Source organism: Drosophila gunungcola (genome assembly GCF_025200985.1).
Source record: "Drosophila gunungcola strain Sukarami chromosome 3L unlocalized genomic scaffold, Dgunungcola_SK_2 000003F, whole genome shotgun sequence".
Taxonomy (NCBI): Eukaryota; Metazoa; Arthropoda; class Insecta; order Diptera; family Drosophilidae; genus Drosophila; species Drosophila gunungcola.
Window position 1 is genome coordinate 2,223,847 of NW_026453179.1, and position 23,887 is coordinate 2,247,733.

General features: G+C 40.2%; 1 protein-coding gene across 9 annotated transcripts; it reads left to right on the forward strand.

Annotated features, from left to right (window-relative positions):
- Positions 1–620: 620 nt before the first annotated feature.
- On the forward strand, positions 621–23,573 carry LOC128258744 (translational regulator orb2). Of its 9 annotated transcripts, none has more exons than XM_052990600.1 (12): positions 626–1,263; positions 5,547–5,649; positions 5,942–6,360; positions 7,464–7,525; positions 19,359–20,867; positions 20,930–21,137; positions 21,196–21,474; positions 21,536–21,733; positions 21,822–21,902; positions 21,991–22,179; positions 22,239–22,624; positions 22,984–23,573. In XM_052990600.1, the coding sequence occupies exons 2-12, from the start codon at positions 5,625–5,627 to the stop codon at positions 23,408–23,410; spliced, it is 3,783 nt and encodes a 1,260-aa protein (XP_052846560.1). In that variant the 5' UTR covers positions 626–1,263; positions 5,547–5,624; the 3' UTR covers positions 23,411–23,573. The 9 variants fall into 9 exon arrangements, with proteins under 9 accessions (XP_052846566.1, XP_052846560.1, XP_052846559.1 ...); XM_052990599.1 differs by having other exon boundaries at positions 627–1,263; positions 5,544–5,649; XM_052990602.1 differs by lacking the exon at positions 626–1,263 and adding an exon at positions 1,377–2,106 and having other exon boundaries at positions 5,544–5,649.
- Positions 23,574–23,887: the final 314 nt, after the last annotated feature.

Sequence of the window (23,887 nt, forward strand, 5' to 3'; positions counted from 1 at the left end):
ATCAAGAACCGGTCGGGGCTTTCTTTGTTTATAGCGCACCGTGAAAAATTACAAACAGGTAAACTTAAATTCAAACATTAAAACCATAAAACAAAATTTGTATTGTTTAGCTTACAGTTGCCTTTTCAGTTGTTTAATAATATGGAAAAAGGTTTAATAACTGCCTTAAACAATACTAGCTTATTAAGGTTTGGGATTAATTTACATGTTTTTTAATGTACAAATTGGAAAACAATGTAATGAAAAATAAACTGCTTAATGCTTAAATTTTTAACCATTTAATAATGGAATACAAAAGGTATGGTCAACTTTAATTTGCTTAATTACCAAAGTTTTTTTCCATTCCTTAGTGTATCTATTCAAATTGTCCAACCATAAAAATGGAGACAACCTATAAAAAACACTTGGGATTTACCCAAGCACAGTTTTGAGTGTATATACATATTTATAAGTCAAAGAAAAGAAACGACGTTTTAAAAGAGGTAAACAAACATATACCAACATATCCCCAGATATTTGTATATACGAATATATATGTATATAGCTTTTTTAAAAAAGCCGCTCTTTTTCTGCCAAAGCTGCCCAACACTGTCAAATCAGCTGATAGTGGTCCATCGATAAGTTTGCTGCCTATGTATCGTTGTAGGGTATTTTCCAGCGTATTAGTAAGCTTAGAACTTTAATAAAATTATCATTTTAAACAGCCAAACGGTTTAATTAAATAAAATAATCTTCTCAAATAAAGAATTATGGGAATAATGCAAGGGCAAGACAGCTCATTTCGTTCTTGACAAAAGAATAAAAGCCATTTTAAGTATAACCACTAGTAAAAGGCAAACACCAGTCGATACACATGACTAATAATAAGCTCCACCGTTCAGCAGGCGATGAAATTCTGAGTCTCGTCCGTGTGCTTGTCTGATTAGCTTTCGTTCTCTCAGTAGAAAAATTTGTAGAAAACTTCACACACATAAAAATAACAAAAAAAAATGAACATAGTTTTGTAAAATAAAACAAAAGCGAGACACTGCGGGCGCGTATATTTTGAGTGTTCAGTTTTTCTAAAACAGTGTTTTTGTGTAATTCTTTGAAATTTGCAAGAGTACGAAAACGCATCGCCAAGGGGACAAACAAAAGACAATAACAAATTCGCAGCGCGTGTGTCCGTGTGTGTGTGCGAGCGTGGTGTGTGTGAGGGAAGGTGCCAAAAGAACGCGCTGATAAACAAATATTCAATTGGATCATTGGCTCTGTGGTGTTATTGTAAGTAATGCAGATTTATGTAATTCGTTTGTTTTTCAACCATCCATTGTTGTTGTTTCCCTTTCAAGAAAACAGCTGTGGTGTTGCCAGATAACAAATCGCTTTATGTAATGCCTTGCCATTTTTAATTGCGTTTAATTGCAGTGCTTAACTTAATTGTTACAAAATTTGGGGGCATTATTTATTTTCCTGGTTAATTACGAGTAACATGTAAAGTTATCGATATATCGATTGCCCAGGGTTACATGGCCACACTGCGCCGTCGCCACTGCAGGTCCAAAGCAGCTGTTGTTGTAAGGGGTTGGAAAAGGGGGGAGGGCGAAAGCACAGCACGAAACACCGCACGAAAGCAAAACAAGCGAGAATGATTGATTTTTCGTCGTGCGTCGTCGGGAAAAGTAGGCGATTGGCAGCTTCGCGGAAAAGCGGGCAGCAGTAAAAACTTTTAGTATCACAGTCGTTGCTGACGAGCGGAACGGACCGCAGCTCGGGAAAATCAGGGAAAGAAAAAACACGCGAGGGCCCTCTTACCAAATTGGAATATAAATTCATCTGAAAAGTGTTTTGTGTAAATAGTTAATTTGTTTTCTAACCAAATTACCAGTGGGAATGGTGTATTAGTGCTGTGTATACGAGAGCTACCGTTAATCCGGAGGATAGATTCGAGTGCAACGGAATTTTCGTACGTCACAGGCTGTGCGTATGTGTGTGTGTGTGTGCACCCCCGGAAATGTAACACTCACACTGGCGCAGTGAAAAACTTGCACCTGAAAGTTTTCGTCGTGTTTCCACCTTCGTGCGCCTGCTCTCGGCATTTGAAAAGCAGAAAAAACGCTGCAAAAGGTTAGTTTTCCGCTTTTTAGTGCACCTGTCAAAAATCCTATTTTAAATTCTGACTTATTTGCCCCAGTTTTCATCCAGGGCTGGCATTATCTACCGTTAGTCCGTGTGTATTGCGTGTGCGTGTGAGTGTGCCAGAGTGTGTACGTAACCAATTGGAACTGGGGCAACTGGCAAATACGGCAACGAATCGGTGGAGCAAAGCAAACGCCGCAATAAACCCCTAAAAAATCTCCAACCCCGTGAAGCAAGCGCGAGAAAAGCTGGCTGAAAGCTGCAACTTGGCCCAGTTACTTTGGCTCTAATTGCAGACGTGATAATAGAAGTGCACACAAAGCATAAAAGCATGGAGGTGGGTTAGCAAAAAAAAAACAGCAGCATGACAAACAAAAACAAACTTCATTTGCCAAGAGTTTTTCAACCAAATTTGTTTGCCCACACGCTTGTAGATACAGAAAAAGATAAAGATACAACTGCAACTCAGCTAGAGATGAGCAGCTCTTCACCTTTTTTTAGTTTTCGAGCGTCTGAGTCGGTAAATAAAGTTTTCGATTTTTGGGGGTGGCAGGTATAATAGCTGGATCTTAAATTAACACTCGGCCGTATTCAGGGGTAGGTTTTTAATGGGTTTCTTTCACACACTTTAAAGCATTACCACCAAACTTTAGTTCTCTTACCTAAATCTCGAAAATACATTAAGAACTGGTTTCCTTTCGAAATTTAAATTAAGAACCTTTTAAAGCCCAATAAAGGTAAATTGTAGTGAGTCTGTATATAATAATTAATATAAAAATATATTCAGGAGTCAGGATAAAAACTAATGGAATAAAATTAAATTACAAGTGGAGAAAGTTAATATAATAAATTATACTGCTTGAAGTACCCAAATAGTTTATCGAACACGTTACTTTATTGTACAAAATTATATAAGTTAATCAGATTGCAAACGAATGGCTCAATAAATAATCAAGGATAGTCTTTAATTTGATCTCTACTTCAGGTCAATTTGTTTTTAATGAAACTAAGTTCAGTTAATTAAAAAAAGCTAATTTATAGATCCGAAGAAAAAAAAAACAAACTAAGGTTTACCATTTTTGGCAAAATTTTAATAGTGTTAATATTAGGACTCAGCACTTAAAAATAATTTAAATTTTACAATTTATAAAGAGCTTATTGTTATCCTTTCGGTATTTACATTTCTGTGCTTCTCGTGACAAGAATGTAAACCAAAAGTACCCTGACTATGCCCCCATCCCTAGTCCATCGCTCTCTTGAAGCTGAGCCAAGCAGTCTGTGCTTTTGGCGGCACATTACACTTGTTTACTTTTCAAGTGTGCGTGTGTGAGTGAGGGTTTCAAAGAGTGTGTGTGTGTGTGTGTGTGTGGGGCACCGTGGGGGTGTTACTGTCTTTGTTGTTGTTATTGCTGTGCGTCGTCGTCGTTTCTTCTTCGGCTATTTTTTGGGGGTCGCTCTCGTCTCGTTTGTAGGGCAAAATTATGTATTGATTATGCCTGTTTTATTTTCCTTTTGGCAGGGCCGTTAAAACTGGAAAAGTGTGGGGCACCTGCGGTCGGTTTTCATGCCCGAGTGAGCCATTTCATTGGCACAGCGATTTCGTTGTCTCTCCGCATTTAACTAATTAAGAGCCCCTGCCCACTAGCCTTCCCCTTTTTTCCGAACAATAGACGTTTTCCGGTCGCTCAGCCCAAAATGAAGTGCGTGTCCAGGGACGGACGAAAAGCTTTAGAAATTGGATATTTCAGCACACAGAGGAAAATTCTCGTAGCGAAAATTACACCAAAGAGCTTGAGCAAAAAATATTTTGATGATATTAGCCAACTGTTGATAATTAAAAGTATATCTTAAATATTACGGTGAATTATTAAATTAATTTTTATTTTTAAATTTTTTAAAGCAAAATGATTTAAAACTTCTAAAATAAATTCTTGATAGTAAGACTGAATTTTGAATTATTATATTTTAAAATAGTAAAAAAAAACCTGAAAGTATTTCTCAACCTATTTCTTTCGGTGTTTGTATATATGCTGTATATATTATATGTTATGCAAAATGGGAAGCATATTTGACCGACATCGGGAACAGCGGGTTTTGAAAAAACGTTTGCCCCCGGGGGTGGCTTTTGTAATTGGAAAAGCGATCAATTGTAATCCCCCATCATTCGGGTTTTCACTTGAATAACGCTACAAATTTAGAACTCGCTACCCCATTATCAGGCCATATCTACACACATTTATTACTCATGCACAAAATACAAAAAGGAAAAGTTTAGAATAGCACTTGTTTGTTTGTTATTTTTGGGCTGTCGCTTGCCAAGTTGCTTTTTATCAATAATATGATTGATTGCTGTTCGGTTCTATTGCGTTTTTTTTTGATGTTATTGTCGTTCCCACAACACGCATTGCACATTCTTTGGCCCATTTTATCATGGCCTTTTCGTTGTTAGCCCGATATAAGGCGAATGTGAATAGATAGCGAGTTTTTGTTGGCCATTAAAATAGCTCTGTCACATAGAAACGCAATTACCAAAGCCCTCTGTAAACTCAGGTACTTAACGATAAATTCGATTTTGAAATCCAGCTTAGTTCGTCCAGTTAGGGGGAAAAAATTGGTGGATTTCTAATTGTATTTTTTCATTACATACAACTGTTTCGTTAAAAAATAAGTATATAATATTAACATTTAATAAAACTTTATTTATGGCATTATGATATTTTTGTTTATTTTTTATGTAGATAAATTTATCTTTTCAAATATCAAAGGCTCTCATTAAATTTTATTTTATACACTAAACATTTTTGTCTATTGACCTCCAAAATGATTGTAGTTGTTTTTAATGCGGAATTAAACTTAATTTGTAAAGATAAAATTCGCACTAAACTTTACTACGAACATATAATTTGAACACTTTCGGAAAAAATACATTTTTGTTGAAATGATTTTCCGATGAGCTGGCGACAATCGGCCAAACGGTCAGCGGCAAAAATGTATTAAGGGTTTTAAAAATAGGAAAATAAAAATTAATGTCAAATAGCTATTGCCGTTGCTGCTTTGTTGTTGCTGCCACTGTTGCTTTTTCGCTTTTCCCCGTACGATTTATTTATTTTTAAACGCAATTACGTGCGGGTCTAGTGCTGCGATAGCAGGAGGCGTTAAGGGGGCAAAAAGAGGGTGGGTAAGGGGGGCTCGTTTCACTCAAACGCATGACGTTGACATTTCGAAAACAGCAAGTGTTCAGGCCAAAATATGATCAACATATCGCCTGCCGTCTGGCCAGCTATATACCCATCTAATATTTCGCCTTTCTCTTTCACTATCGTTTCATGTGCCGCTGATTGATGTTTTGGACACTCGAATTGCGTTCGCGACTCCACCACGATTCCGATTTCCACGTGCTCCGTTTTCCCCATTTTCCCGAGCAGCAGGGCATCTAGGGCAGCAGCGGAACTGAGGCGCAGCGGAGCCGCCCAATTGCAGCCGTAGAAAGCGTTGGTGCGGGCACCATGGACTCGCTCAAGTTACCAAAGGGTAAGTGTCCACACTTGGAATCATATGTGGGTGTCACCGAAGTCTCTACTTACTCAAGTGGAACAGTGAAAACTCCTCTGTGGCATTCATAATATAAGACAAATGCTAACGTTCTCTAATCTATTAATTTCGTAAAATGTACATTTTTGTTGAAAACTTTGCAATTTTAAGGACCAATTTTTTTTTGAAAATACTATATAATATACTATACATCCTAATGTTATAAATATTGAAGAAATATCTCCTCGAATTAATTGCTATTGGCTGTTAACCCGTATTTTTCATTAAACAGGCAACAGTGCCACCAGCAGTGCCAGCGGCAGCAACAGCAACCTGTCCGGCTCGACATCTGCTTCCGCATCTGCAGCCACATCGCCCACATCGTCGGGAAATAATGCGGCTGGCGGCATCCTCACAGGTGCCCCAAAATCTCCGCCTGGCCTGAGCAGCAGTACCCCGATCACAGTCCGATTTAACGCCAACGAGGAGTCCCTGGACGACATCCTGCAGTCCTTCCATCACAGCAAGCACAGTCCCAGTGGAGGAGCGAGTGGCGGGAACGGGGGCGATGCCTCGCCCACCTCGAACCTTCTCGGGATGAAGAACAACGGCCTGGGACTCAACACCGGCTTGGTTGTGGGTGCCTGCGACTCCCTCTCCAGCAGTCCCTCGCAGCCACAGATGCAGGGCGGATCCGCGTCCCTCTTCGGCGTAAGTACCTAAATAATAAATAAATTCAAATTTTAAAATATATTTAGAACCTAAAATACAAGCTACAACCCATACTTACATGTTTTGGTCAAGTCATAATTATTTTGCAAATTAGTTACGACCAACATTTTTACAAAAATTTAAATTGTCATACGTATTTACAAATAAGAAAAAAAATATAGTTGTGACTAAGATAATATGAAAAAGTATTTACATTACTATATGAATTTCAATAAAGTAGTCCCCTGAATGAGCAACAAACCGCAATTAAATAGACAAATAGTTAGGAAACTTTTTTCGACTAAAAGTTAATTTTTTAAAAATTTTATTAGCAAAATTGTGTGTTAGGTTATAGTTATAGATTTTTGTTTTAATTGGATAAAAGATTTATTAAAAGTCAAAAATGTTGTGGCCCAATTAAATTTGTAATTTGATAAAGTTTGTAATTTCCATTAAGATAATGTTTTTTTAGCCCATTTTCTTGTCGTACACAGCCCAACAGTGGAATTGGATGTGCCTAATCTAATGCGTTTGGCAGTGAACCCGATACTTTGTTTACTTTCCGTTCCGTTCGCCTCCCTGCCCCTTATCTTTTATCGAAAAAGGCCACCAGAAATTATGATTCATTTTCATTCGTCGCGAGTCCAACTTTGTCGCAATTAAACATAAATTGTACAGAACGCGCCGCATTCGCTCACTGATCGTCGGTGGGTCGGTCAGTTGCCAATTAGCAAATTCGCCTGGCCAAATTAGTGGAGCACTTATCTTTTGATTTCCGTGCAGTTTCACTTTTTAGCAGCCCGATTTAAGATTCCGATTCATTATTCGTTGGGCTGCCAGCGACCATCGTCGCGTGTGTGGTGTTTGTCATTCAAATTGTGGCTATTTCGGTGGATCGGGGCGGCATAAGTATGTGACCATTGCTGCACACACAGAATACTTTGCCAAAGTTTGCAACAGATGTGCCGCAGTCGATTGCAAAATCCATTTGGCACTATTACTCACTCTTGCAAAATGTTCTTTTCGTTTCATCTCTGCCAATGACGACGACGACGACGACCACAAAACTATAATGATGATGAACATGAAAACGATGATCACAGAACGACGAAGTAACTTTGCGCAATAATTTCCTGCAAGGTGGTGGCTTCTTTAATCGAAAAAGGTGAGTGCCAAAATCGAATTACTCGTAACGTAAATCTAAACACGTTTTCCTGGGAGGGGGGGGGAATGATGTGTGTTTGTGTGTGTACACTAAGAGTACAAGTGTGTAGTTGAAACACCGCCGTAACATAATTGTTGTTGTTGTTGTTGCTACATATGCGTCATGCCAGTTAATACATACCCCACATACAAAATAAGCATAGTTAGACCCACACAACCCATCGGAAATGCATGCATTAAACCCATTTGTATAGTGACTATTACTGCGCTTTATGTTCGCCTTAAAAGCCGAGCTTGAATTGTTTTGCAAGGCGCTTCCCCGGGGAACTTTTTTTTCCCCATTGTAGTTCCCATAAATTCTTGATAAAATTCTGATTTCTGCTGTAATCAAACTTTACAGCATTTTATGAGTGGTTCCTTTAATTCTATTGGGACCAATTTTGGTTGTATTGATAGGAAAGCAATATAATTTTGAGATCACGTGTTCTTTTTTATAGGCGCCAATTATGATTTTAAAATAATTCAATTGAAATAATATTAATTTATTTACAAAGATAACTTTTAGGGGGAATTGTGAAACTCTGGACTTTTTTATTTTGGTCTTAAGAGTTTAACCCCGGTTTCACAGTGTTGCACAAATTAAAGTTCCATTTTTTTTTGGCCCCGGGTTCGTTCACCGTTGACCCTACAAAAAATTACTTCGCTGCAGTTTTGTGACTTTGATTTTGTATATGCACATACATATTTGTAAACGTACATATATCCTGCGCCACTTGTGCATTTTTAATGCACTCACGACTGCAGCCGCCTGCCAATGGCCGTAAACTTGCCCCGGCCGACGGTCTACGCTTTTGTTGCTTGTGTCGCCAACTGCATTGGTTGTTGTTGTTTGGAGCATCTGTGGAGTGCACTAGCTAAAGGATCTGAATCAGCAGCGGAGGTGGTGGGTGCTTTGTTTATGCTGCCATGCTACGTGCAAGGTATATATATGTATGTACAGTCGTTGTAGCCTATGCCCGTCTGTAACTTTCAGCTCAAGTGCCGCCCCGTCTGGCCAAATGGGCGGTGGGTATGTGGAAGGGTTGCTGGGTGGTGGGTGGCTTTGTCGTCAACGGGACATCAACGTCACCGAGCCACGTTCCGCTCGAGTTTTGTTTTTGTCTGCTCTCTATTTCATTTGCGGCTTTTTTCCTCACTTCTCTCGATTTAAATATTAAAAAGCAAGTCGTCTAGCTGGGATTTTGCTACCTGAGAAGCTATTGCTGCTGCTGCTGCCACGTTTACCACCTCCTCCCGTTGACGTCACTGCGCCTGATTCGCTTTATTGATTTTCGTGAGCTGATATCGTATGCAAATACGCAACCATATACATACATATATGGGGTCTTTAAGAGCGTTTGCTGACCGATTTTTAATTTGGACGTCAATCAGTCTTGACTATTTTGTGTCGCCTCGTTTGCGCAGCACTCTGTATTCATTTCCGTTGCCTTTTTAATTAAGTTTCCGAGAGCTAATTGCATTTTATAATTGCATTTTTCAACACTGACTGGGTAGTTGTCGTTGCCTTTCCGTTGCTCTTGTTACGCGTGTCCTTATCACTTGCTTTCAGACTGTCACCACCCCCAGTTAACAACCCACCAAGCCACCAACCCACCTAACCACCCACCGAACCTATGTTGTTGCTGTCTTTTTATCTATTTACACTTGTACACGTTTCAACACGCTTGTTATACACACATTTCATCATCATCAGCAGCAGCATCAGCAGCAGCATCAGCAGCATCATTTGCAACAGCAGCAACATCATGAAGTCACAGCAGCTATATCAAGCCACAGCAGCAACATCGAGCTGTAAAGGCCTCCTTAAACCACCCACCTGCATTTTACCAACCCCATCACCCCTTCCCCCCAAGACACTCCTGTCCCCTGGCAACGTAAGTTGTCTAGTCGGCGACGTTTTAAATTAAAAATTTCCATGCAATTTCATGTCTCGGTGGCCGGCCTTACAGTTGGGCATGCACTGCATTTGGTCCAATCAATTAGCATGAACGTGTCAAAGCAACTACACTCACATACACAAATATTGGCCAACAGCAGCAGCAGCGGCAGCGGCAGCAACAACAATAACAACAAACATAAACGTAACGAATTGATACACATTTGAACTAGTTTAGTTTTCTATTAGCATACATGTGTACTTGTACTCGTATTAACCCCTTGCCGCCCACTGTGCCGCGCGATATTTTTTTGGTTGTTGTTTTTCCTTAGAAGAATATTCCGTTTTTTCGGTTTACGTTTCTTATTCTGGGCTAATTTTTTGCTGCCTCGAAAATTTTGTTGTGCAAAAGAAAGTGTTGGATTTCCCTTTCGTACCAAAAAATGATAAAAAAATAAATAAATAAAGGAAAAAAAAAGCTCTTGATCCCTTGCGGGCACAGTGCTTAAAAACCGAACTAACTAATCCAAAAATATACTCAACTGCTGTGCCTATATAACTGCGCCTCTTCCAAAAACGAAAAAAGCTAAACCTTCGCCAAACAAAAATAAACCCACAAAGCGCCAGTGTAACTTAAAATTTTCATTTTGATTGGATGTGTCGCCAAAAGAACAAAGCCACCACAAAAAACCACCAAAAACAATACTCGTACCACCACCACCACCACCACCAAATTACCACCCACACCATTTACCACAGCAACAGCAATCCTACACCACAACCGCCAGCAACAACAACAAATGTCGAGAAAATGATATATAACCAATAATACCAAAGCAACGTCGAGCATAATTATATATTAAAAAGGAGCAATTTAAGATATTCATAGATCTAGCTAGTTCGGTTGGTTTAGGAATTTAGGAAAGCTAATAATATTAGAAATTAATAATGAAATGGGTATAAAAATGTTTTTCGGATTTTTTTTTCCACAGTGATATATTTAAAAATTACGCAAAAGATAATTTTGATTTATACAAAAAAAATTTATTTGTATTTTTCTTTGCTAAAATCTTTAGAAAATTCAGTTAATTTTTTCGAGTGACCAAAATAGTTTCGAAATCCGAATTTAGTAAAAACGAAGTAGGTTTGCTGATCAATGTAGTATTGCCTTACTGTCGTCAAGACAAATAAAATCAGTTCTAGTTCACACTTCGTTCAGACGGTATCTCAAAATTTTTGTGTGTGAATGTGAGTGTCTGTGATGATGTTTAAAAAAATAGTTAATTTTTTGTAAGTTTTTACCGACGACTTCATAAATCCCGCAATACTTTATCAGTTATTAAATGTTTTGTTTGCAATACCTTTTCATTTTTGAACGCCGGGCGGCAATGGGTTAAGCAAACACAAAACTAATTGCATTATGGTATATAAAATATAACCGAATCCGAAGCAAATCCTTGAACAAATTGCTCCTTTTTCATAATGCAAAAAGTATATACAGAATCACAAATATCAAACCAAAAATCATCCACTAAAAATTGACAATGTTGTAAAAGCCTCTTCATCTTGTTGTCCCTTCTTCCTGCAGTTGCGGCGGCCTGCCGAATCTCAATCTCAACAAGCCGCCCCAGCTCCACCAGCAGCAGCAGCAGCTTCAGCAGCAGCAGCAGCTGCAGCAACATCAGCAACTGCAACAGCAACACCAGCAGCAACTGTCGCCGAATCTGAGTGTCCTGCACCATCATCACCATCAGCAGCATCAGCACCGGGAAGGCGGAGGATCGCATAGCCCCTCGTCGCCGGGCGGAGGCGGTGGAGGAGGAGGCGGGGGATCGCCGTACAACGGCTCCCAGGCGGGCTGCAGCAGCGGCGGAATCTCGCCCATTCCCCCCCAGATGTCGGGTGTTTCGCCCAAGTACCGTCGCAGCATATCCTTCCCCATCAAGGGCAATTCGCCAACGGCCCTTTATGGCAATCCGCACATGGATGGCCTGGGCAGTGGTGGGCACATGAACATACCCACTCTGTCGATTGGAAACGGTGCTGGCGGTGGCGGGTCTGGTGGCATGATATCGGCCGGAGCGAGCGGCGGCGGAGATGCTCCCTATATGGGCAACAACTATGGCAACATGATGTCGGCCAACGGGCAGATGCACCACGGCGGCATGGACAACTCGCTGAGCGATTACATGCGCGGCATGTCGCTGGGCGGTGGAAATGGAGGCGGTGGCAATGGAGGTGGCGACGGCGGCAACAGCATGGCCCTGATGCAGGACAGGATGCGCGTGATGGGCGGGCCCAAGCATCTGAGCGAAGCGGATGCCATGGCTATTGCGGCCAGCGGCAACGATCCGTCTGTCTACCTGAACGCCCTCAAGATGGGCTCGCCATCGCGTCTGTCACCCCACTCGCCGCACTCTCCCATCCAGGGAGGCAATGGAGGCAATGTGGGCGACGGCACGGCCCGCTTCTCCCGGAAGGTATTCGTTGGCGGCCTGCCACCGGACATCGATGAGGACGAGATCACCACCTCGTTCCGCCGCTTTGGGCCTCTGGTCGTCGATTGGCCACACAAGGCCGAGTCCAAGTCGTACTTTCCGCCCAAGGGCTATGCCTTTCTGCTGTTTCAGGACGAGAGCAGTGTGCAGCAGCTGATCGACTCGTGCATCACGGATGAGGACAAGCTATATCTGTGCGTCTCGTCGCCGACGATCAAGGACAAGGCGGTGCAGATTCGTCCGTGGCGCTTGGCCGATGCGGACTATGTGCTGGACGCCACCATGTCGCTGGATCCGCGCAAGACGGTCTTCGTGGGCGGAGTGCCACGGCCGCTGAAGGCATTCGAGTTGGCCATGATCATGGACAGGCTGTACGGCGGAGTCTGCTATGCTGGGATTGACACCGATCCGGAGCTGAAGTATCCCAAGGGCGCTGGCCGCGTTGCCTTCTCCAATCAGCAGAGCTACATAGCGGCCATCTCGGCCAGGTTTGTGCAGCTGCAGCATGGCGACATCGACAAGCGGGTGGAGGTTAAGCCCTACGTGCTGGACGATCAGATGTGCGACGAGTGCGAGGGTCAGCGCTGTGGCGGCAAATTCGCCCCCTTCTTCTGCGCCAACGTCACCTGTTTGCAGTACTACTGCGAGCACTGCTGGGCCGTCATCCATTCGCGGCCGGGACGCGAATACCACAAGCCGCTGGTCAAGGAGGGCGCCGACCGGCCGCGTGCGGTGCCCTTTCGCTGGTGTTAACGGCGGCGCTGGTAGGCCGCGCTGCACGACGAGAGACGCCAACAGAGGGAGCAACGACACCGGTTGTTAAACGCAGCGCTGGCAGTGCCCAGAATCATCACGGAAGCATCGGAATCGGGAGTAGGAACAGGAGCAGGATCAGGAGCAGCAACCGCTGCAGGAGTAGTTGCAGCCGCCGGCGCAGAGGCAGATCGACGGCGGAGAGTCTAGTAATCTATCGTTAGAGAGAAGACGACATGAACACCAAACCAAACCACATCACGCGGATAACACACCACGGATACACTCACAAACAAAAGACAGTTGCCCCAGGGGAAGGGGAATAGGAATGGCCAAGCCCAGAGGGCCCGGTGCAATGCATCGGGGGCTGGATGAAGGTGGTGTCCCTGAAACAGCCGCCAGAGTCTACAGTCTACAGAGGCGAGAGACGTGAAACGAAAGCCCTCAGAAAGCAACATAGTTTTAGACGTTATTTATTCGGCAATCAGTTTTTGATTTGCTTCTCCTAGGCCCTTATTTGTTTAACCAAAATCTTAGTTTTGTTTTCATTCTATGCCTGCACAGTATTTTTTGTACTTTATTTTTTATAGCAATTTTTTTTTGTTGTTGTACGTTCGTTAAGGGGAATCCCGAAGATGCCATTTAATCTCACAAAGACCACCAAAAAAAAAAAGAAAAAAGCAGGAATATTTACTTCCTCCGTAGTCAGCCAAAATCCTCGCAAAAGGCTTATGTAATTTTTCGCCTAGATGATATAAAACAATGTTTTGACCTAGTTAACTTAGGAGCCATGTTGTATGCCAATCGAGGCTAGTCCAAAATTATAAGTGAGCTGCTCTCCCTCTCTCGGAAGGTTTTTTGCTCGAGTTGGTAGGGGCTGTCCTTAAGTTCCTAAATAGTGGCAAAATCAAAAATCGGCTTTTGCATTAACCCTATTCACTAATTAGATCAATCTATAAAATTCTTACGAAAGACTTGCAAAAGACAATATGCAGAATGTCACACAATTTTATGCGTGCTGTTTCTTACGCCACAATTGGTGTCTCACTTAGAAATCAGTTAACCATATCATATCTATATACAAAAAGCACTATTGATAATCCCTAATTTTTTTTTCCTATAACACTTGCTATACTATTATAAAGGACAATCGAATATATTCTTTGCCAAATGTATTCGATTGATTCCTTGTTTTCCCTTCTATTTTAACACATTGATATTCCTTGCTATTTTAAAACGTTTATATTACTTGATATTTCAACACATGATTATGGCATGTGAAAATCGTACAAAGCTAATACAGAACCCTAAACCAAACACTGGATAAACTTATAAACCATATTTGCCAACAGGCGACTTTTACAACGATTTTCACATGCCTCGGCTTGTGTATTGCTTACGAATGGTAACCAGTTAAAGCGATAAATCACCCTAATTAGTTAGTTTAAAGCCCACACACACTCTGCGAAAGGTTTTCCTTTCCTAATATCGACGGCTCATTTTTAATTTTAATCTAGTCGACTCTCACACAAACACGTACGTACACATTACACAAGACATTTACACTGAAAGTTGGTTTGCATTTTGCCATTTGGCATCACATAAAATAATAAAAAAAATATATGTTAATAATTAAAAACTAGAGAAAGTCAATTCGCTTGTGTTCAGTATTATGATTTTGTTTATGTATTATGTATTTTTCACTGCAAACGTGTTATTTTGCCTTATTTATTTATTAATTGCTTTTCGTTTTTTAATTTATGGCATGTTGCTAGCTAAGGGACAGAGGGCTTTTCTCCCGAATATATAGAAGAACGTATATATTAATGCAAATATATATATGTAATATAACAGAAAAATTTTATATATGACATACATCTATAACACTTCGAATACTTGTATTAGACAACTTTTTATATAGAAACTTTTTGTATAAACTTTTTTTATTACTCTTATGATTATTCAGAAGTTAGTTTAGTCCAAATAACTGAAGACAAAAATAAAAAAAACCAAAAACGCGAAGATAAATAGAAATGCTAAAACATCTAAAGGAAATTTAAATATATACAACTTATGTGCAATACTATTTCGTAAACGATTCAATACCAAATATATAAACAAGTATAAAAAATATGTATCTGTACAAACATAAAGTATACAAGATAATTGCAATCGTATAACCAAAGTAGTCAAATATTTCCGATCCCGAATGATCACCCAACTTTTAACTAATTGGCATGCATTTTTTGACATGCGAACGCGGCTTGAAGTTTGCGTTTGGTTCTCTCCCTGAATCCTAAAAAATCAAATTGAATATCTAGACTTCGGGCAATACTTATGGAAAATTATCAAAAAGAAAAGCGAGCAAAATTATTTTGTAAATTATACGATTTAAGGGACGTGACAAAATTTGCTAAGGTGCATGCAAACAATACGATATTTTTTCTATACTACCAACAAAAGTACTAAAGATCTAATTCAAATTGATAATCCAAAAACGTGAAAGGCCAAGTTGCTTTGGACTTCTATGATATATTATTAAACGATAGTCAAATCTATTAGCAAATTTTTGCTCGCGCTTTCTTTACAAGACAACCAAAAAAGCAAAACGAAATTCAAGTCATGCAAAGTTGTAACTCAAGTTGATCGCGTGGCACTTTCAAAGAATAAAAAACAAGTTTATAGCAATTTTTCTAGAATTTTTATATTACAATGAACTAAAGAAAATATGTATCATAAATATACTACAGATATATTTTTTAAATTGCAAAACAAATTAATTAGATGACTCAAAGCGTTTGTTTGTTTTCGTTTCCATTTTTTATTTTTGAATACTTACCGAAATAATGTGTATTAAAAGCAAAAGAATCTACACAAAACGAAAACCAACAAGCCCAATTAAATATTATATCATATACAGCAGCCTGCTCTATGTAGTGTTAAACAATTTGTGCAAATATGTAAGCAAACGCGTTGTTCGAAAACTTTCAAAGTAATTAAATGCTAGTCTTTAAAAAGGCAAAATCTGTTACAAAGCAAACACGAAACGGAAACGGTAATCGGTAATCGGTTAGCGGTAAACGGCAATCGGTTAATGGCTATTGATAACTGTGCGTAATGATGGTGTTTTTTAATGTAGTAAAATTTAATATTTTATAGATTTTTATACTTTTATATAACATATACTTTATACTTTACCTGTTTAACAAACACTTGATAAAATTGTTAAAAAAAAAACTTTAAATGTGCTCTAAAAAAAGTAACTTATCAAACAAATATTTTACTATACCAAAAAGTTGATAGAGATGAAAACTCTTTACGGCAAACCGCTCAATGTTTTTGCTGCTAGTGGTGTAGGAATTTGAAATCTTGTGTAGCGTGCTATATAATATTTATATCATTAAGCAATCCGTTTTGTTTTATGTTTTATTTTGTTTCCCTTACTATTCCAATAAGCAAAATCAATTAGGCAAAGACATTTGGTTTATCCTACTTCCGAGCGGAAATTATGGATTAAAGTTGGACCGACAGTTTTAGTTTTATAGAGAATCTTGTTATAGATAAATGTTTATGTTGATTTTTATATGGATCCTGTTGTTATACCGATTATGACAATGAAAATTTGTATGCCTAGTTCTTGAATATATTTTTGTATCTTTTGTAGTTGCTAGTAGTTTCCTGGTAGTTTTAAAAAAATCAACTCCGTTGAGACATTTTTATACTTTGTTTATTCTTTTTATACATATACATATTTTTAATAAAATATGACAAAAAAAATATTTGATATATACACTTTATAAAAAAAAAAGAAAATAAACGAAAAAAAAGTTTTTGAAATTAATAAACGGACATAACGTAAATTGTGTTTTATTTATTTTTATATATACTTGTATGTACTTTTTATAACATTGTAAATAAATAAAACTTTTAACTTAGCTGAGCCACAAAAATATAACGAAATAATACGAAACACAAAACTGTTAGTACATACAATTAAATAATTAAACGATAAGAAAGACTCTGAAAAGGAAAGTATTGAAATTCGAACTTATTACAAACTTAAATATGTTAACTGAACATCTAAACAGCAAATTGGTCAATATGTGTTTTTTATACCAACCAAAAAAGGATAAAAACAATTGCATAATTATATGAAATTTACACGTAGTACAATTCAAACTTAAATAAGTGAATATTTTTGACAAACCCCAGATAAATGCTTCAAATAATTGCTAACAAAAGAAACAATATAAATATAGAAATACATTTAAGTCAAGCCCTGCGTAGTGCATTATGCAAATTGAAGTCGCATTTTGGTTTTGCTAGAGAAAACTCTTCAAAGTAAAATTGGCAACTAAGGTTGAAAATACTCCTCGTTTCGGGTTGAACGCTTAACTGATAGGGTGCAGAGAAAAATTTGATTATTTTTTGAGTATTTTCATAGCACAATTTTTGTACAGTGTATGGTTTTGTAGCTAGCGAAAGAAAGTAAACCAAACGCATTTTAAATAGAAAATTTTTTAGCCTCAACCTCAACCCTTCGAGATCTAAAACGATGTGAATCGATTTCAATTTTACGCTAATTGGATCGAAGCTTAGATCGTTGTGAAAAATAGAATAAAATCATTAAAAGACAAGGTTATTAAAGAATATTAAAAACAACATTTGGTACCTTTTAAACATAATTAATGAATTTTATAAAACATCAAATTGATACTGAGAAATTGTAGCCTGTAAAGCGGGTGTATGGCACCCGCACTTCCATTTTAATTTGTTTTTTGTCGTGTGCGCTAATTACAGAGTGACATATGCCTATACTTATACTTATATATATATATATATATATATATATACTATATATACATATATATATATGTTTAGGACTTTAAATAAACTGAAATTGAGCGCCCTTACTAATGAATTCCTTTTAGCAAAATATTCAAAAACAAAAAAAAAAACAAAAAACCAAGCAAAGGCATATAATTTTTTAGCATTATACAAGTGAAAATATAACTGAAAACTGAAAAATAATATAAACAGTAAACCGAAAAACCAGTTGGCAGATATAAAACTATATAGTGAATCAAGTAAATAAATATATATATGACCGTAATCTGTATGAAGCGTATGAAAACAAGAAACTAGCGAAATATTCCATATTTTATAGTAATTTTCAATAAACGTAATTTTTTAATTTTTACAAAATTAAAGTTGGAAAAAACCAAAAATCAATAAAAATATTTGTAGTTTTCTAAAGCCCGAAAAATCAATCTGAAGGGATAAACACTGATTTAGTATAATTATTGTAAACAGTTTCGATTTCCATGCGTGTTTTTGCTCCAGATGTTGAAGCGTTTTCAACTAAATTACAAAAAAAAAATGTTTAAAAAATGTTACGAAACCCAAAACCAAAACAAACCATAGATTAAACGTATGTACTAAAATAAAATAAATAGAAATAAAAGTCAATAACGAAATACCAAAACTAAAATATGTATATTAGAAACATACGCAAAGGAGTTCTCCCTCAATAAAAAATCTCAAAAAACTGAAACTGTAACAGAAAACCAAGATATCAGCAGTACTTCAATGCAATATTTCAAAGAAAACCGTACAAGGATAATGAAAAAAAAACAGAAAACCAAACCCTAAATCCAGCAAATCAAATATGAAACAATTTAATACAAAAATGTAATCCTGTATTGAGGGAAATATACATATAGGATTATATTATACACAAAATATATTCAAAACCAAAGTCGTTTTCTAAAGCGCCCCAAGCATTACACTGAACGAAAATCCAATAATCGGCGTTTGTGTTCGATAAAACCAAATTGGAATAACACAAGTCAACAACCCACACACACACACTCACACTCAGTCACTGAGGCAAAAATGCAGGTTATGAAACAAGTAAATAAAACGTAAATGGCAAAAAAAACATATATCTTCATTCAAATAAATAAAAATACTTTTTCTGGAATAATACAAATGCGAGTTGTTTTATTTTTCTTATTAAGACTGTTTGGGCAAGAAGGCGCTGAGAAGCTTTAAGTTTCGTTTTCTATAATAATGCATAGCCAATGGCGGTTACAAGTTTTAGTTGTGGTGGGTTTCAGTAAAAAAATGTTTAAGCACAATTTTGTGTTATACAAAATCCCTCACTTAAATCTTATATTTACCCTCGATCACGTTTACCTATCTATTTAAATCTGTTAAGATTTTATACATTTTTTCAAACTAAACAGAGACATAGTGCCAGCTTACCTAAATTTATAGTTTCCTTTTTAAAAATAGTCAAATCAGAAACACTAGACTTAAATTAAATTGAATAAAAGTAATACTTATTTGGGAAGTTATTTATTTATTTTAATTTGTATTAAATTCAATAATCTACTTAATTTAAATTTTTTATATTTCATATATTAACAAAAATAGATAATTTAATTACAAACTTTTATATTGAAGATTTTTTAAATGATTATTGTTTAAATTTTTTTTTTTAAATCACTGATATTTTGTAGCCTACTTTTTGGGGATTTGATTAACTTCCTCTCCCTCGTTTGTTTAGTCAAAACGTGACGTAACAGAAAATGGAATCTACCAAAAGCCATAACAAACTAACCGATACAAATTCTAAATTTCAGATCTGGCAGCATTGAAGGTGTCTCACCCACCTCCAGCGGTCCCAGTCTAATATCCGCACTGTCGTCGGCCAGCGCAGGAGGTGGCTCCTTGGGAGGAGCTGGCCCCGCTGGCGATAGCAGCAGTGGCGGTGGCACCTGGCGGCTGATCAAGGGCAAGGTTTCGCAAACCATCGAGGAGATCAAGTCCTCCAAACTGCCACCAACGGCAGCCATACCCATAATAGTATCGGATCCACCATCAACTGGCTGGAGCAACGATCCCGACTCGGACACCGAGTGCCTCACCGTGAACACGTCCATTAGCGAGGAGCTTCCCCTTGATCAGGAGCACAAACAAAACTCGGATTCGGACGTGGAGGCCGAACTGCTGCAGCACGACACCGTGAGCTTGGGCAGCCTGGGTGACGTGGCAGCAACTGGCGGCCAGTCGGAGCGATCCCGACTGCGTCGCGGTCTGGCCCACATCCGGTCCAAGGTGAAGGCCAAACACCAAGCGGCAGCCGCCATGAAGAAGGACATCAGTCCCAGTGGTTCTGGTTCTGCAGTCCCGCCCACTACGGTGCGCACTGGCTTCCTGCGCCGTCGCAATGTGGTGGAGGCGGGCAGTGAACCCTCCACCAGTCAGCAGGCGGAGATTGCCATCGTCAGTGGCAAAGTTAAGAAGCGGGGCATCCTGCTGGCCCGCAAGGACGTGGAGGTGGAGTCGGGCGTGGAGGTGCTCGAGGATATGATACCCGCAACAGTGGCACAGAGCGATGCGTCGAAGGAACCCGCCGAGAAGCGAGCGGAGGATGAGCCCGATTTGGTAGCCGATGCCGAGTCACGTCCCACATTAACGCTTCCCGTGGCACCGGTAGGTACTGCCCTGGCCTTCGCCAGCTCTTACACTGAGAAGGAGTCACAGAAGTCACCGCGCGACTCCCGGAGCAAGCAGAGCTTCCTCTCCAGCCTGAGCATGCTGAGTGTTAGTCAGTGGCGGGAGAAGCATCAGGGCTCCACCGTGTTCGCCCTGCCCGTTCTCCTCTCCTTCTTTTTGCTCCTGCTGATGATCCTACCGGTGCCCGACTTCCTGCGAGGTGTCTTCGCCACCCTTCTGTTCTTCACGGTGATGGACTGCTGTGGCGGTCATCTGCGAGTGCTGCTCGAGGACTTCCTGCTGACCACGCACCCCGAGCGAGTGGCCTTTGCCATTCCCAATTACAAAGTCATGCCCATTTGCGAGATACCGGCAGTGGAGGAGCACAAGACGATCAAGACATATGCTGGCTGGATGAACGAGATAAACAGCTACGATCCCAATACGTTCTCGTTTAGCCTCACACGAGCGGTCTATGTGCGATTGGATGGATGCATCTTGAAGATGTCGGGCACCAATGCCAGGATACCCAAGCGACGCATGTGGAACGAGCCGCCCATCGATCGCCACAAGATCCTGTTCACCGACCATCGATCCTACGACCTCAGAGACTGCCGCATCGAACTGCTGCCCTTGGGTTTGGCCAACAAGCGGTGAGTCCTCTGATATTTCACTTGCCTTTAAGGTTACTTATAATCTTCTATTACACTTGCAGTTTCTTCAATCGCAAGTATCCCATTCAGCTGATCATCAAGAGCACCAAGGATCTGCCCGAAGAGCAAAGCTCCGTGGAAAGCCAATCGGAGCAAACGGTGAAGCTGGAAGCGAAGGAGGTGAAGGGTGCCTCCTCATCGGGAGCGACACCGCCCGGTGCAGAGGAGGAGAAGCCGGTGGACTTTGCAGCCACGGTGATGCAAGCAGATGTAAGCTGTAACCAATCAACATATGAAAACATGTTTAACAACTTTGCCTAATCCTCAGTTACAACAGCTGCGAAACACTGTGAATCCGGACAAGGAGCTCAATGACATCAGTGTGCCCTGCGGCGATGAGGTGCGATTGTTGCTCTTCTCGAGATGTGACCGGGAAAAGGAGGACTGGTATCGCCGCTTCACAGCCGCCAGTAAGGGCCTGGTTCACGAGCAAGATCTTCAAGTGCCCATGGCACGATTCGTGGAGGACACTGATCTTCAGGCGGCCGCAGCTAGGCAAGCTTTGCACCTGGTCACTGGAATGGGCAAGGGAATGGGCGCTGTGAAGGTCAGCAATCCCCAGTAAAACCCAAGACAATCTGTCTTTAATCAGTGATAACTACTTGCAGTGGCGGACCGAAGATGAGATGTCTACGGGGAATGCAAATGATGAACCGGATCAGCAAACGCCCGACGGGCAATTCGAGAATGTGACTGAAGAGGATCTTTGTGAGACGCCGAAAGAAGAGAACTTCGACGGCATGATCATGAGTGCCAATGTGGCCAGAAATCCACCCGACTATGTCCGTTTTATGGCCGTGTATCAGGTAAGTGGTTAGAGCCCATTTCATTTTCATTTGTAGCATTTTAGTTTTGATTTATTATTATTTGTCATTTTCAATTGGCTTTTGGTAGAAGGCTTGCAGCCAGAGCACAATTCCCGTAACCCGAAGTTCCGTCGGAACAAACTGCTCCCTTGATCGGCGCCAAAGAAAAGTATGTTTTATGGTTTTATTACAATAGTAATATGTTGGAGATATCAGTTAAGTAAGCATGTTAATGTTAATGTCCAACTTACTTACAGTCTCGCCGTGCCAAACGCCAGGAAGATGAACTGTGGAAGGGCATTGACCAGTCGCTATTCCTGGGTCCATCCGGCAGCATTGTGTGGGCGAATGTCCTGTTGGGCCGCTGTCTTTACAGCTGGCTACACGATGCCATGCTGCACGAGAAACTCAAAGAGGTTTTGCAGAAGAAACTAAACTCTATTAAGGTGGGTGTTAGTCGGAGAACCTGTAGGTATAACCAACACAATGATTGATTATTTAACAGCTGCCCAGCTTTATGGAGGAGGTTATCATAACTAACATTTACTTGGGTCAGTCCCCACTGCTGTGTCATCGCGTTTCCCAGCCGATGCTCGATGAGCGCGGAGTTTGGGTGGACGCTGATGTGACCTACGAGGGGTTGGCTCACATAACAGTGACCACCAAGCTGAATCTGCTGCGGATTCGCAGCAAGACAAAGTCACCGATGGCCCCCGAATCGGTGCCCACCACCTCAATGGCGCCAGAGCAAACGCCAGATTTGCGCAGCAATTCGGATGCCAATTCGGAGAATGTCATCTACGACAGCGATGCCGAGAGCTCGGGCGGTTCCTCCACTGAATCCGAGAGCCCACCGCCGGGCACCGCCCAAGAGAATCCGGCCGGAACTGAGTAAGTATAGAAAGATATATATATTTAAGAAAACCTTCATTAATTTACTTTGGCGCAATTCCTTTTTAAAATCCCCTTTCTCTCTCCTTATTGGCAAAAGAATAATAATGGCTTTTTAGAAAAAAATTCCGTACCAATTTTCAATGTTTTTAAATTATTCTTTTATTTTTTGTAATAACAAAATCAACCAAGACCAACAAGTATTTAACAGTGCTTTTCTTTCGCAAGTGCGGAAGGTCAAACGAGATTTAAGTTTAGTTCTGTGACAATATTGTATAGATTTGCCACGGATTACGTGACATACCTTCGAGATTTTATATATATTGCACCACTTTAACTTTCAAAATCTCCCTCTTCAGATTCTTTCAAAACTCGCCCGGCAATGCGCGGCGCATCTTTAAGATTGTCGATCGGATAGCCGCCTCCAATCTATTTCAATACGCCACCGAGCTGCCGTACGTGCAGCGAGCCATGGAGAACATGAACGCGAATATCACGTTGCGCGTAGATCTCAAGGGTTTGGTGGCCCGTGGAACGCTGAATGTGCCACCGCCGCCCTCCGATCGGGTGTGGGTTAGCTTCCGCGGACCGCCACGCCTGTGGATATCCACCAAGCCCCAAGTGGGCGACAAGTCCGTCGACTGGTCCATTGTGACCAATGTTATTGAGAGCAAACTGTGCGAGGCTGTCAATAAGTTTCTGGTCTACCCAAACATGGTGGACTTCTCCATACCATTCCTCAGCAATCCCAACTTCGATGAGGAACCCGCGACTGCAACCAACTAAATACCAAAATCAACAGAAATAGGCAGGGAATAAGGGAAGAAGAAGAATGAGAAGATACAATTTATATCCGATGAATTTAACACAAAGTGTGAGCGAGATTTTATACGTTATTTTTTTAGTTTTTGAGATAAACTTCAAGCTTAGCTTAGGTCTGCGATCTCTACTTATCCGCTTATAGCGATGAGCGCATGGGACGACCGATTCCAAATGACAAGTTACGAAACGCTTATTTTCATCACATTCTGTTCACACTTTAGAACAATCCCAATCTTAGCTACAATAATTTACACAATTATGTAAAGGGAAGGATATGGCATATTGAATATGCTGCAACAGCCGCTCTGTGAGGTCATCACGACAAGTATTCCAATAGCATAATGCAGGCATATAGCTCTACCACTTATCCACTATTCTATACGAACAACTACAATATACACACCAATATATATTTATATATTCCCAGTAGCTTAGTCTTAG

Bases quoted from the DNA above. Each gene is read 5' to 3' on its own strand.
- LOC128258744 (XM_052990600.1), top strand. From the start codon at position 5,625: ATGGACTCGCTCAAGTTACCAAAGG. The intron at 21,903-21,990 runs GTATGTTTTATG...ACTTACTTACAG, and splicing joins TTGATCGGCGCCAAAGAAAA to TCTCGCCGTGCCAAACGCCA. The intron at 22,180-22,238 runs GTGGGTGTTAGT...ATTATTTAACAG, and splicing joins AGAAACTAAACTCTATTAAG to CTGCCCAGCTTTATGGAGGA.